Source organism: Metopolophium dirhodum, chromosome 5 (genome assembly GCF_019925205.1).
Source record: "Metopolophium dirhodum isolate CAU chromosome 5, ASM1992520v1, whole genome shotgun sequence".
Classification (NCBI taxonomy): domain Eukaryota; kingdom Metazoa; phylum Arthropoda; class Insecta; order Hemiptera; family Aphididae; genus Metopolophium; species Metopolophium dirhodum.
The window spans coordinates 18898010-18913958 of record NC_083564.1 but is presented as its reverse complement, the minus strand read 5'-3'; the positions used below and the strand labels follow the sequence as shown (position 1 = coordinate 18913958).

The 15949-nt window shown below is 32.7% G+C and overlaps 1 protein-coding gene across 1 annotated transcript; it reads right to left on the bottom strand.

The window, feature by feature from the left end:
- Positions 1–13844: 13844 nt before the first annotated feature.
- Positions 13845–15540, bottom strand: LOC132945610 (uncharacterized). Its single transcript, XM_061015383.1, has 3 exons — positions 14859–15540; positions 14568–14794; positions 13845–14474 (listed from the first exon to the last, which is right to left on the bottom strand). The coding sequence occupies exons 1-3, from the start codon at positions 15538–15540 to the stop codon at positions 13845–13847; spliced, it is 1539 nt and encodes a 512-aa protein (XP_060871366.1).
- Between the last annotated feature and the right edge of the window lie 409 nt (positions 15541–15949).

Genomic DNA, 15949 nt, shown 5'->3' with positions numbered 1-15949 from the left:
TAATTGTAATACATCAAAATTCTCGGTAAAAATATTTTTTGGATGCCGTCGTTCATGAAAGTAAATAAATTTAAATAAAAAAGTAACGATAATAAATACGATTTCTTCAAAAATGTTGTGTTTTGCAATGATTTCAATTAATAACATGGACGATTTGTTAAACAGCTCAGCAGAATGATCGCCCGGATATTCAAACGGGCCGAGATGTTGAACACAAGCACAATGCTTCACGTACTGTCGACCCTCTGGGTACGTGAACACAACCGATTGTGCGACGAGTTGTCACAGAAGTGGCCATTGTGGACACACGAAGAGGTGTATACCAAGGCAAGGATGATTGTAACCGGTCAAATGATGAACATAATGATGACCGAAATCCTAAATTTGGAACTGAGACCGGAATCGTACAACCGTCAAATGGAAAATATCCGTGGTTCCGGAAAACCTATAGAACTCTACTTTATGATGGCTGTATCAAATCTGCCGGAAAAATTTCATTACAGTTCAACAATTTTGACATCCTACAGTAACACCAGGTCAGTCTGAGACTTTTTATGGATACATCAATAATAACTTAAGAAACGTTCACTTTACATTTTGGCCCTTTCGAATATAATGTTTGATCAGTGATTTACAGAGCAGCCCGAACAGGGGTATATAATATAGTGTATAAAAAGCTATTTGCATGTACCAAAACACGGTAGTTAATAATTTAAATTTAGAACTTCGGGGCTTATGCATTTTTAGTATACAAAAACATGTCTTATGGGCAAGACTCTCCCTCCCTGTTTGGATTTCCTTAATATTTTGTTTATTATTTAAGAGAAGAGAACATTTTGGATTTCCGATCAAAACCCGAATTTTGAAAACTGTAATATTATTATAGAAGCTAAAATAATCATTTGAATAATGCACAATATTTGTTATTTTTCAAACAACAGTCCAGCAATGTTTAAAGTAAAATGAAAATTCGGGATTTGATCCAAGATAAAAAAGAAATTATTAAATTTCGACGTATCAATAATGCGTGAGATTTTTTCCCGTGAAGTAAATTTTGCTGATATTATAATTATTAAAATAGCAACTAAAATCATTTTTAATTTTTATTAAATTGCGAAAAATTCGAAAAACCAGCACTTACATCCTTAAGGGGATCGCATGTCACGTATTTTTCGTACGTTTTACACTAATAAGCGATGGTAAAATACACATACTTCCGAATGTCTGATTTTATTTTTTAGTATAATATACATATTATGTATGAATTCTTTGGCAAAATAACTAGGCTCTCTAGGAAGTCGATTTTCAATTTTCAAACGGATTCCGAACGTATCTATGCACACTAATGATCATTTACTTCGCACACAACCACACTGCATAACGAGATAAGACATCAAATTGCCTATACGCGACCTCTTATTTAATCACCGCCATTATTTCCCATATGAAGCATTTAATTAAATAATGACAAGCATATTATAGACGCTCTAAATCGACTAAACTTGATCCTACGCAATCTTAGATATCTTTTTATTCGTGGTTACTGTACGTCTGTTGTACCTGCATAATATATAGCCACATTGTTCAACTAATGATAAATATAATATGTTTTTTAAAGAATTCGTTAAGATTTATAAAAATATAATACGCTTCAAACTATGATATTATAAATCATAATCACCAACTAGTATAGGTACCCGTATAATACAACCCTAGATGGTGACCAGAAACTATAGAGGTACGCTAGGGAAGTGAAACTATAAACATGTGGGAAACTGTTCTAGTCCCCGGAGAACTATAGTTTCAGAAAAATAAGCGATTTCAACAACATTCACATATTATTATATCATTATACGTGTATACGATTCGATTTTACTATACTTTTAGTCATGTTTCGGAAGCTGGTTTAAAAGACGCCCTGCAATTTATGATGAGTTCAAAGATGCGCATGGCCACGGCCCACGATGACGGCTCCTTGACTGGACAGCTTATCAAGACACTAACGACACTCTCGAGAGAACAATGTTTACAGGGTTTCAATAACTACAGAAGACGATTAGGGCTGCCTGCTTATAACACCTTTTTCGATCTGACCGGCAACGTCGAAACGGCAATTGAATTGGAAAAATTGTATAGTACCGTGGAGAAAGTGGAGTTGTTAACCGGCGTATTGACGGAAAAATCCAGTTCCGGAGTTCTACCCACGGCCAAAGTCCTGTCTAACAGCTTTATCGTTAACGCAATATTGACAAATAGTCTCACCTCCAAACACATGTGGGCACCGGACACGTTCGGTGGAGTCGAATTTTTTGACTTGGTCAAATCTTCAAGCTTAGAGTCGTTGGTGTGTCGAAATGTGGACAATTGCGACGAGTTAAAAGTTGGTCGTTACGCGAAATAAGTACATTTATAATATAATATCACGGTTGTAGGACCAAGGATTAAAATATTAGTCTTCGTATTTCTGGCGCACCGTCATCAAGCCAAACATAATATTTTATAATTTAACCGTATTCGGTAATTTATATGCTAGTATTTTTCGATCATTATTAACATTAACATATTATCATCATTAACCCAATAACTCATATTCATTTATTTACTATGTTCAATTAAGGTTATAATTCTTGTTTTTTCAAACCTCCTTAAGCAATTGCTTATTTGTTTGAAGCGTTCTTCTTATTTTTAGGTCTATAAAAGACTAAATCATTATAATATAGTTGTTTCTATATTATTATATTTATATACGTTTGTCTTGTTCATTTTGTTAGCCAACGTGTGCGTGTGCAAGGGTATTTTACCATTATATTTTTCTAGACGCATTTGCGTTCAAAGTGAATAGTTTTTTCTTCTTGTTAAATTATTATAATGGGCACAAATCAATACGCTTTAATTGTGAAATTTGTGAAAGTCACCACAACTCATTATTAAAACGCGGTTGCGATTCGCCAATTTAATTAATTATTATCATGCGTAAGCACAAAGCTTATATATTATAAAATATGTAAAGAGTTTTTCTTCTTGTTAAATTATTATTTAAATAAAATGGGCGCAAATCAAAACATTTAATATTTTATCATTTCAAATGTGTGAAAGTCACCACGACTCATTATTAAATCACACCACAGCTCATTATTAAATCGCACCACGGCTCATTATTAAATCTCAGTTGCGGCAACCTAATTAATTATGATCATGCGTAAGCACAAAGTTTATTATTATAAAATATGTAAAGAGTTTTAAATCTTGTTAAATTATTATTTAAATCAAATGGGCGCAAATCAAAAGGGTTGTTGATCAGTTTCCCCCCCCCCCTCCACTACGACTATTATCGGTGTTTTACAAATATACCAGTTGCCCTCAACCAAATGTACCAGTTGCCCTTACATATTAATATATACACAATTACAATATATAGCCCGTAAAATAGGGGAGGTGAATTTACAAATAATAAACAAAATTATGTATAAAAATAAAGTAAAATATTATTAAATGATAAAATTAAACTTTGATTTTTGCAATACATATAATGATATATTCTACAAATAATATGGATAAAATTAAAATTGTAATAATAATAATAGCGTTTGAGGTGCAGATTTCATCTAACTCAGAGTGATGACCTGGTGGAAACACTGGAAACGCATACAGTTAGGATCAAAGCCAGATTATATGGATCCAAATTCCGAAATTGAATAATATAATTTTAATGACCGAAAATTAAGTGAAGCCATTTTCAAATTTCTTAATTTGGATCCATATAATCCGGCTTTAATCCTAATTGTATGCGTTTCCACCAAGTTACACTTGGATGAAATCTGCACTTCATCTCACTTGGCACCAAGTAAGCAATTATTATTATTACAATTTTCATTTTATTCATATTATTTGTATAATATCTCATTTTATTTATTGCAAAAATCAAAATTTAATTTTATCATTTTATACTATTTTACTTTATTTTTATACATAATTTTATTTATTATTTGTAACTTTACCTCCCCTATTTTACGGGCTATATAATGTAATCGTGGACATATTAACATGTACGGGTAACTGGTGCATTCGGTTGGGCGTAACTAGTTTATTTGTTTGAGGGCAACTGGTATATAATTAAAACAGCAATAATAATCTTGGAGGGGGGGGGGAACTGATCAACAACCCTTTTGATTTGCGCCCATTTGATTTAAATAATAATTTAACAAGATTTAAAACTCTTTACATATTTTATAATAATAAACTTTGTGCTTACGCATGATCATAATTAATTAGGTTGCCGCAACTGAGATTTAATAATGAGCCGTGGTGCGATTTAATAATGAGCTGTGGTGTGATTTAATAATGAGACGTGGTGACTTTCACACATTTGAAATGATAAAATATTAAATGTTTTGATTTGCGCCCATTTTATTTAAATAATAATTTAACAAGAAGAAAAATCTCTTTATTTAACTTTATTTTTATATATATTTGTATTTATTATTTGTATATTTACCTCCCCTATTTTAAGGGCTATATATTGTAATCGTGTATATATTAACAAATGAGGGCTACTGGTACATTTTGCTCTTGGTAATTTGGATGGAATTGGTATAAAAAAAGGTACTTTTGGGGGCAACTGGTACATGCCGATCAAAAAGTTTTAATATTTTATTATTTCAAATGTGTGAAATTCACCACGGCTCTTTATTAAATCGCAGTTACGATTCGCCAACTTAATTAATTATTATCATGCGTAAGCGCAAAGTTTATTTATTATAAAATATGTTGTTTTTATTTTATTGTGATGTTAAATTATATTGGCTTTATAACACTGTCTTGTCAGCTTGTATACTTGTATTAAGATCAACAGGTATTAACTGGAAAGTCAACGTGTCAACATATTGTGAGTAACTATAAAATTATTATTCATTTGTTCTTATATTGTTAAACAAGCTCAAACTGCTTCATTTCGTTTTATTGATAATTATTATGTATATCATAGTATTGCTGTCAAATCCGTGGGTTATTCATATTATTTAGCTCTAATTATTATTTATTTGGATTGAACCAAAATAACGGCCCATTTGTATCACGTTCAACCTTTGTTGGCATTAATATTTAATGGGAATTTAAAATTTATTTATTTTAACTTGATGAACATTTGTTATTCAAATTATAGACACTCTACTAAAATGTATTAATTAAATTACTAATAAATTTAGTTATGTTCTAATATTAAAAAATTGGAATTATTTTAGTCTGATAACAGTTGGAGGAAACTGTTTTTTAGTTAAAAATATGAGAAGTTATTTAACAAAAATTTCAAACGTAAGATGATGTGTGCACTCATTTCTAGTAAGATACTCAGACAAGTGTCCTAACCTTCTTAAATTGTGGGGTTTCTTAATAACATAAAAAAGACTGGGAAATATATTTCAAACAATTTTTTATGTTAGTAAGTACCTATAGAAAAATTGATATTAAATATTCAAATAAAATTTATAATTTAAATTTGGTATGGAGCATATTTCATAATTTTTTTTTATTTAAAGCTCAGATGTGATATTCTACTAAAAAATATATTGTAATTATGTTAAAATTAAAAAATAGCTGTATAGTATTTCTCTTATAAGAAAAACAGTTTTATAATAAAAAAGGTGGATAAGTGGATGTCGCTCTGCTGTACAGTAGGTTACAAGTGGGTCACTGTAATGGATGGTGTTAAATTTGAATTCAATGATATAATATCATTGTATAAGAAAAACGATTCTGAGCGAAAACGGTCAGTCAGCCTATGATTTTACCAAGTATATTTGATGATATTATTGTGAATAAAGTAATTTATATATAACCTATTTACTCGGAGCCTTGTTTTAAATTTTCAATCTTTAGCCATAAAAGTTAAACATTTTATACATTTTTAACCACAAAATAATTAATAAATTATAAATTTGATAAATGTTGTCAAAATTTGAACTTTAAATGCTTATAAAAAAAAATTGTGCGTATGTATTTTTAATATTTTTCAACTGCTATTAGAACGATATATCAGGAGCCTTATATCAAATTTTCACGCTTTTTTACCCAACAAATAAAAATTTATTGATATTTATAGAAAAAAAAACTAAAAAAATTGAAAACTGACAATGTCCGTAAACAGCTCAAAAAGAGTCAAAATATTTTCAAAATTGTATAGTGTATAGGAAATGCCTATATAAACATTCAGTGAAATTTTCATGTATCTACAGTTATTCGTTTTTGAATTACAAGAAAATAAGAAAATTGTTACATGAGAAATCGAGTGAATATCTAATGTTGTAAAAATATGAATTTAAAACGCTCATAAAAATTTAATTTGACTTTCTTGTAGAAATTTTTTTTTTGATAAAGTTAGACAAACTTATGAGGAATCTTGTATTAGATTTTAAAATCTTAGATTTAAAAAGAAAATTTTTTATGAATTTCTAACTCAAAATAATTTGCAAATTTTTGTGATTTTTCCGTATTTTTTCAAGATTTGAACTTTAAACGTGTATAAAAAAAAACTGTGACTAAGGATTTTTAATTTTTTTCATCTGCCTTTGAAACAATAACCTAGGAGCCTTCTATTAAATTTTCAAGCTTTTTTACCCAACAAATAAAATTTTATTGATATTTATAGAAAAAAAATTTAAAAAAACTGAAAACTGACAATGTCCGTAAACAGTACAAAAAAAGTCAAATTATTTTCAAAATTGTATTGTGTATAGAAAATGCAAATATAAACAACCAGTGAAAATTTCATGCATCTACGGTCATTTGTTTTAGAGTTACACCAATAACCAAAATCGATTTTGTTAAAAATCGATTTTGCGTAAAAATTCCCGTTTTTCCTTAATTTTTCTTTTGTTTTTCACATCGCTTTTGAAAACTACTGGGAAATTAAAATTTTGACCTCCCCAATGCACCAACGATATTCACTTTCCCATCGAACAAGATACTGAAGTCGAAAATCGAAGCATTATTTCGACTACTTATCGTGTACACAGACACAAAAATAAAAAAATAAAAAAAAAATAAAAAAAAAAAAAATAAAAAAAAAAACACACATCATTGTAAAATCAATACATTCATCGTTTCACTCAGAATCTAAAAATTTGCGAATTATTACTTACAAATAATGATGACTGTGTAGACATATATTTTCTAGTTAGCTACTCCAGTTATTCTCCAAACATCCTGAAATTTAACTTCCTTCAAATCAAAATGAGTGCTTTCGAAAATTTGCTAATTGTATATTAGGATAGGTGGATGTTCTAACAAACTCAAGATACCGGAAATTATATTTTAATGGATTATAAATGATAGAACAAATAAATTAAATACCTTTATTTCAGTAAAAATTATAATTAAATTAAACAGTTTTAATAAAATTCATACTTAAATGAAAATTATTTTATTTAAAGGTGAGATTAGATACGCTACTAAAATTGTTTTATTTATTTTACTTAAAAATGTATATATATTTATTATCTAAAAATTTAAAAAATTGGATTTATTTTAGGCGCATAAGAAATAGAGGAAACTATTTTTTCATTTAATAATTTAAGATATGTTTAATATATTTAAATTAAGTTAATATTTTGGGGTTTTTTAACAAACTAAAAGACTGAAAAGTATTAGATAGATAAATTTAAAAAAAATATTTAAATTCAATTATGAATTAAAATTTGGTATGGAGTATTTTCCTTAAATTTATTTTATTTAAAGATCAGAAATGATATTCTACTAAAAATTGTTCAAATTTGTTTTTTTTTAAATTTTTTGTTAAAATGTAAAAATTAAAAAATTAGCTGTATTATATTTCTCATATAAGAAAAACAAGTTTTATAATAGAAAATTTTCGATTAATTTGCGAAATATTTCGTACAAAAAATGCAGCCCCCTTAGCCATATTACGCCACTGTAATATTTATGTAATATAGGTGGGAATATTTTAAATTGTAAATTATTGACAGGCCAGCGAAGCAAGATGTGCTAAGGTGACAATAATATTTTCTTTATAACTATGCGCAGTTACAGGAGCCCGGTTGTTGCTGAGTGATTCGGCGAGGACGTAGGTACGACGTGCGTGTGAATTGCCAATCGTAGTACGAGCCAAGCAATCTGAATTTGCTAAGTGTTTTATTTATGTTTTTTTTATACAATAAAATTGTTTCGACCTGAAAACCCGAGTTAAACATTATTTTAGTCATTCTTACATTCTTATCTGTTATAGGAACAGTGCCGGGATATACGTACAATGTGTCAACGAAGTATTATTAAACTGAATAGTGCCAAGGTACCTATATGTAATCTTTGAGTCATTTCAACTAGATAGGAACGAACTAAGAATTGACCATCATACCTCAACGAGTTAACAGTGCCATTCTAATTAATTTTAGAGAGTGTCATTAACTAGACAATACGAGGGAAAGGCGTTGGTTTACCACGTATTGTCCAATTCGGGTGATACCACGCTATTTAAATTGAGTAAATATTGTGGGGTTTTTAAAAAACTAAAATACTGAAAAGGATTAGATAGATAAATATTTAAATAAAATGTATTATTAAAATTTGTTGTTGAGCATTTATCTTATATTTGAGATTGCAGGCGTACTATGGTGATGTACAACTGTATGAAATGCGAGTGAGTCCTCCACTGCACAAACTTTCAACATTTCAGGTGTAATTTTGTTAATAACAAAATTACCTAATTGTTAGATGATGAAACCGCAGAACTAGCTATTCTTGACTTATGTTTAGTTGTGTCTAAATGAGCTTTTAAATCATAAGACCCTGACAAAAATGTAAAAATACTAAGCATATAAATGAATTTCAAATATTATATAAATCTGTTGAAGGAAAACATACCTTTATTCTGCCGTGCTAAGCTAAAATAGGGTATCTCCAATTTGGTCAAAATGATTTTATTGGTGAAATGGGTTTATACATATATGTATAGTGATATTTTATCAATTTCAGAAGCCAAATTGTCGTATATCAAACGACAGTGGTCTCGCCGTGATTTAAACAATGCTCTCTTATACGGGGTGTTTCAAATGCTGCCCGCCGAAACCGCGGACTAGGCTTTTGTCGCACGGAATCTTAAAGACCTCGTGTGACAATAATTAATGCACCTTCGAAATATTGTATCCGTCGTGACGTCCTTGATGTCAGCAAAAAAACGCTAGACCTGGGGTCTTGTCGCTGTACGACCGTAACAAGAGACAGTCTGCAGCTGGCGAATAGATTTTATCACAATATCGCGAATATAATATCTAGCCAAGACCTCATAATTCGATAATCGATTATTCGTTCAGTATAATGTGTTATTATAATACTTATTAATTTAATTAATGTTAATAAATAGCATTTTGCACGTATTTTATTTTGTATTGTATATATTTTGTATACGATAAGTTGTCGTAGATTTATGTCTGACATTATTGTGAATTTCGATGACATACATTAAATATATTTTTTATTTCAAAATCGTACACGACGCAAGCAAGTAAATACCTAAGGTATTTTTACAGAATTTTTTTACACGGAGATTTAAAAAGTTCAAGCCGTAATGTTCGTCTCAAAGACATTGATTTTATCGTGTAGCGCATAACCATAGTATTTCTCATAAACTGTAAGTTCACAGCACCTTTTTACACTGCATTCTTTGGCCGTCATTAATTTGTCGTTCGCACAACAATATTTACCAAAAATACACTATCACACTTTTTGTTTTTTACACAAATTAAGTAGGTATTCATCTTGTATACAATTTTTATTTTCGTGTTCTTTTATTATTTTAAATAATTATTTTGGTTTATGTCGAAAAACGTTTGAAAAATCAAAAGCTTGGACGAGATGAATATAATAATATTATGTTTTGTGTAGACATTAACACGCGTGTGTTAGTGCGTAGGTATACGATAAATATTTTTATTTTTTTTTTTTGTGGGACAAATCATTAACGGCCAAATTCCGTGCGATGTAATCTCCCCGTATTTAAGGGGGCTCTGAAAGTCTGAACATAATACACATACTACACTTTACGAAAAATACTATAATATTACGATCGTGCGTTACACCCTGTAAAATCGATGTCTATTTGAGCGGAGCATTCCCGTTCGAGCTTTCTGAAAATCTCTCCGTAAAAAGGTGCAGAAGTGTGCGTGAACGTATAAAATATTTTATAACAACAGTGTTTAAAAATAGGACGATCAAATGAAATAATATGTATATAAGGTATGCTTTGTAAACGGTCTCCGACGAACCGTCGCGCGATGGTCGTCCTATAGAAAATAACAAAGACTCTTCTCTATAGCTACGAAAACGAAACAGTCTAATAAAATTAATTTGAAACAATTTTTTTTTGGGGGGGGGGGGGAAGGCGAACCGTACATTATAATATTATCCATATAGCGAACATCCAACGTGCAGTGTATATTATGTGCATTATTTGCAGAGGCACTCTTGCGTGTGATATATGGCAATAATAATTATTCTGTTTTTCTGCCCATTCCCGCGACGGGCTTAATAATTAAACGTTGAACCTTCTTCTTCTTCTTTTATTCGTAACCGGGGGGAGGCGTACATTGTGCGTATATAACGGGGACCTAACCGGCCCGATACCAGCTATATTATACCTAAGTATACGTCATAACCTAAACCTATACCTATCTGTCTGTCTATATACCTACCTGCCGACACCTGTAATACCTACATACCAGCTATGTGACGGGGGTACTAATTCCCTCGATACTACGACTTACTTTTTACGCAAGTCTTAAATACCATTATAATAATATTATGTATTGTATATACTGCTTGCGATCATCAAAGAGTTTACGTACGCGATCGACGCGCGCGTATCTGTCGATTAGTTATTTTCTGCGACGTCGTGAGTCTGGTGTAGGGGGGGGGGGTGTCCCTTCCAGACGCCTCCACAATTGCTATCGAGTTTGTCGTATTTCGTACACGATGAAAATTAGAAAAGACGAAACCAACTCGCAAAAATACAACGATTGCGGCGGTACTTGTATAATGTTACTTACCGGAAAATCCTAATTACCCAAAAACTGTGCGCGTGTAGTATGCTACCTACTGAGAAAATATGACGTACCTACACTTGTATTGTATGTTTAATTATTATTTAATTTTATTACGGGAAAGTACCCGTGACTCGACGAGATATTGAGACATACAACATAATATTGTTAGAACAGACATACATAATACTACAATACTGATTTAGTAAACCCAAAAGCCATTATATTATTTTAAATAAAATAAGTAAAATAATAAATTATACATAGTATAATTTATGAGTAGAAACGTAAGTATTAATATAATCCTAAATAACAGGGAACATAGAGCAAAGGTGAAAACAACAAGTTGTTTTACCGAGTCACAAAATAGTGCAATTCAACAATATTAGGGATGTATTAATACCCACAGCTATAATACGATATTAAACAATATCACGTAGAATAAATTATACATTTAGTATAATTTATAATGGGTAATGTAGGTAGTAATATGCAATGTAAAATAGGACTAAATAACAGGAAGCGTGGATCAGAGGTGAAAACAGCAAGTTGTTTTACTTCTCCCATCATAATGCAATTTGACATTACTAGGGAAGTAATATTAGAATATAGATATCACGCCACCAATACGTCATTGTTAGAACCCGCATAAATACGGGTAGAGCACCTACTATTACTTAGAAGATAGTCAGCCCTCGTCGTAGGTCTATCAAGCTTACGACAGTGCTTATAGTTATTTTGTAATTCAAACTTGTAATAATAAAGTGTTATGTAATTGTCATATTTAAAAAGTCTAAAAAGTGTTATTAATTATTTACCTATCTTTCTCAACCACGACTCAAGACGACAACGAACGGGCTACGTCGTTTAAATAATTATTGTATTAGTGTTCAACGTGTCCTTCACGGCGATCACTACACTATAATAATTGATAAAATATAGCTATTAATCTGGTAAATTATCGGTAAATATCAACCAAGACCCACAATAATTTACTTTTAGATGTTAAATTATTTTAGTCTGTGTTGCAGGGTTTTTTTAGTGTGCAGCGAGACACATTTTGTGCAGTGAGAAAAGTAATTGTGCAGTGAAAATTGTTACTTTATGCAGTGCAAAAAATTAATTTCAGGATAATATATTTTATTATATATCATAAAACAATAATTAAGTAAACTTCAAAATAAAAAAAAAATTATATCTATTAAAATTAAAAATTGTTTTTATTATTCATTATTATACTATTTTTTTTTTAAAAAAACAAGAAAAAAATATCCACCACCTTTAAGCACATACTTGTGGTGGTGGTAGAGAGTTATATAACATAATATGAACAATTTAATTATAAATAAGAAAAGCGGAAAATAACTGAATAATCAATCTATACAATTAGAATACTTATAACTATTATTAAATTACAACAGTTAAATATAATTACTTATTATTTATCCAAGTACTGAATATAACCAAATCTGAATTTTTTTTTCATTTCTATAGATATACGATTCCCTTCTGTATAGAATATGTCCCTTTTTTATATTTATTGGCTTTAAGTTGTAGTTTTTTGGACCTAGATAATCTATGAATTATTGACAAAACACTTTTCTAGAATACTCAATTCTGACATCAAATGCCAATTTAGGGCATTTTTTATGGTTTTATAGGATATAACATTCCCAACCCTAATTATAATATACACAATAGTTTTTTTTTATATAAAGACTCATAACACATCTAATAACTTAAAGTTTTCCTTCGTTGAACTAATTAAAGTATTTTTACCGAAACATATCCTAAAAATTTTTCTTTGTAAAAGCATTTTGATTCAGTTAAAATTATCATTATGACTATTATTTGATGTAAATTGTAAAAGTATATTACATTAATTATAAAGAAATTAGGTCCCTAGTCAATTGATTGTTTTTATTTTTATAAACAATTATTACTACAAATTACCTATTTCAAGTAAATATTACTTAGTAAATATTATTACTTATATAAACAAACAAAATTTTTCAACAGCCATCTATTTAGTCGGTTGAGGGGAACCTGTGAAACGTCGAGTTCTGGAAGAGCGTGCAATGGTTGCCCGATCAAAAAATGGCCGGGCGTTAACGGAACGAGATCATTTGGATCTGAAGAAACCGGTGTAAGTGGGCGTGAATTTAATATTCCTTCGATGCGGGTGACCAATGTAAACATTTCCTCAAATGTTAGAATTTGAGTACCAATGACATGCTTCATGTGATATTTTGAACTCTTGATTGCAGCTTCCCACAGCCCCCCGAAGTGCGGCGCGGCTGGTGGATTGAAGTGCCAAGTGCATGGGAGGTGAGAAATCATTTTCTCTTGTACACTGGTATCCCTAAATATGGACTTAATTTGCCGAGCAGCCCCAACGTAGTTCGTCCCACAGTCAGAGTACAAATGTGCCGGAATTCCACGACGAGCCACGAAGCGGTCTACTGCAGCGAGAAAGGCGTCTGTTGTCAAGTCAGAAACAATTTCCAAATGGACCGCCTTTACTGTCATACAGATGAATAGAGCGAGATATGCTTTCGAAGTGCGTGCGTTACGACGGTGAGAATCCTTAATCACGAAGGGCCCTCCGTAATCCATACCCACATGTAGGAAAGGGCGATGTGGTTGAACACGGCTTGATGGGAGATCTGCCATAAACGGTCGAGGGTGATCTGCCTTGTGACGGCTACACGTGACGCAGGAAAATATAAATCGTCGTATGGCATCTCGGCCAGAGATAATCCAGAATTTATGTGACATCATGGATAGGATGATGTATCAATGATAATGACGTATCAGTAATTTAGTGACATGTGCAGAGTGTGGCAAAAGAATTGGATGTTTTGCATCTTCGGTTAACGCTGAATATCGAAGACGACCTCCAACACGAATAAGTCCGTCATTATCAACAAATGGGGCAAGTTGAGCCAGCGAAGCGGGAGTTATCATCTGCGATGTAGTCAGCTGCTTCCACAAGTCAGAAAAATATACCCTTTGCGTCTCCTTAATGGCAATGATTAAGACGTTGTTCAACTCTGCTCTAGTGAGCGGTCCAGCTAATACAGATCGATGTCTAGATCGAGAACTAAAGCGGAGACAATAAGCCAAAACTCGTTGCATTTTAATCAAAGATGAAAACCGGTGAATAGGCTCAATAGACGGATGAATTTTAGTGACTTGTAGAACGATTGTGGTATCGGCTTTGGTCTCTGGCAAATCATCTAGGGGCATTGGAGTGAATGTTGACGTTGGCCAGTATTCTTCAGTACATGTTAAAAATTCTGGTCCATTCCAATGTAGTGATGACGATGCCATGGTTGCGGGCAGGAGTCCTCGTGACGCCGGGTCGGCAGGGTTTTCATGTGTACGAACGTGACCCCAGTGACACTTAGGAACCAGTGCATGAATCTTTACAACGCGATGTGTGACGAATATCTTAAAATATTTTTGTTCAGACGACAACCACGAAAGGACAATTGTTGAATCCGTCCACGCACGTACTTGAGAGATCTTGATTGATGTTGAGAGAACTTCTTGGATGTGAAACAGTGATTGGGCCAATAACAACGCAGCACATAGTTCTAAACGAGGTATGGATGATTCATCTAGCTGAGAAGTTTTAATTGGAGCGACCTTTGTCTTGCAAGACACAAAATGAACGGACACATTTCCAGAGGTGTGGACAACACGTAGATAAATAGTAGCGGCGTAGCCCTTCAATGATGCGTCTGCAAATCCGAGAAGCTGGATATCAGAGTAGGACTGAACATTGATATAACGAGGCAGAAAGACTTGATGTATGGTTGGGTAACTCCGGCAGAAACTGGTTCCAAGCCGTGCTTAGACTCTCGGGTAGTGGAGTGTCCCAGTCGAGTTGGTCATGCCAAAGCTTCTGCATGAACCCCTTTGCCCACATAAGCATTGGGCCCAAGGCACCGATTGGATCAAATAATCGAGCGATAACGGATAGTACCTTCCGCTTTGATAGTTGAGGTTCCGGAGTGCGAGTATGATAAGCGAAGTAGTCAGAATCAGTATCCCAGTATAGACCGAGAACCTTGATAGCCTGATCCTCTTTTGGATCGAATGACGTCTGCTGAGCACAGTCCTCCTGTGGCACTTGCTGCAGTATCAGAGGACAGTTGCTCGTCCATTTTTTCAATTCACACCCACCGGAACGCAGAAGGGCAACAAGTTGTTTCTGGAGTGACAATAATTGCTCTTCAGAATCAGCACCAACGACTAAGTCATCCACATACGTGGCGTCTGTAAGGATTCCCTTTGTAAGTTGAAATCGATGACCTTCTTGTGTATCCAGCTCATGAAGACATCGAATGGCCAAATATGGGGCGGAACTAACCCCATATGTCACCGTCAGTAATTCGAACTCCTTTATTTCTTCATCGGGTGAATCACGCCAAAGAATATGTTGGAATAGTCGATCTTGAGGTCTGATCATGATCTGTCGACACATTTTTACGATATCAGCAGTGAAAATATATCGGTGTAGTCGAACACCGGTTCGCACATATACCGGACAAACAGACGACAAAACGAGCGATATATTTTGTCAAGACGGCTGAGGACCGGCGACTTTTCGACTTGCGACAGCGACTGCGACTGAAAAGTACTGCGTCGGACTAGCATGCGGCGGGGAAGAGACCGCCGGCGGTACACAGATAACGGAACGGTCGCGCGTTGAACATTATCCGCGACGATAACGTTAGGGTAAAGTCCAAACTGGCATACGCAAACCTAACCTAACCGAACAGTTACTAAATATTATTGTTCAGTTATTTTCAATCGATCGGCTGCGTGACGGCAGCAACGTAGAAATGTGATTTCTAGATTATTGTGTTATATTTAGCCGATTACCGACTTTA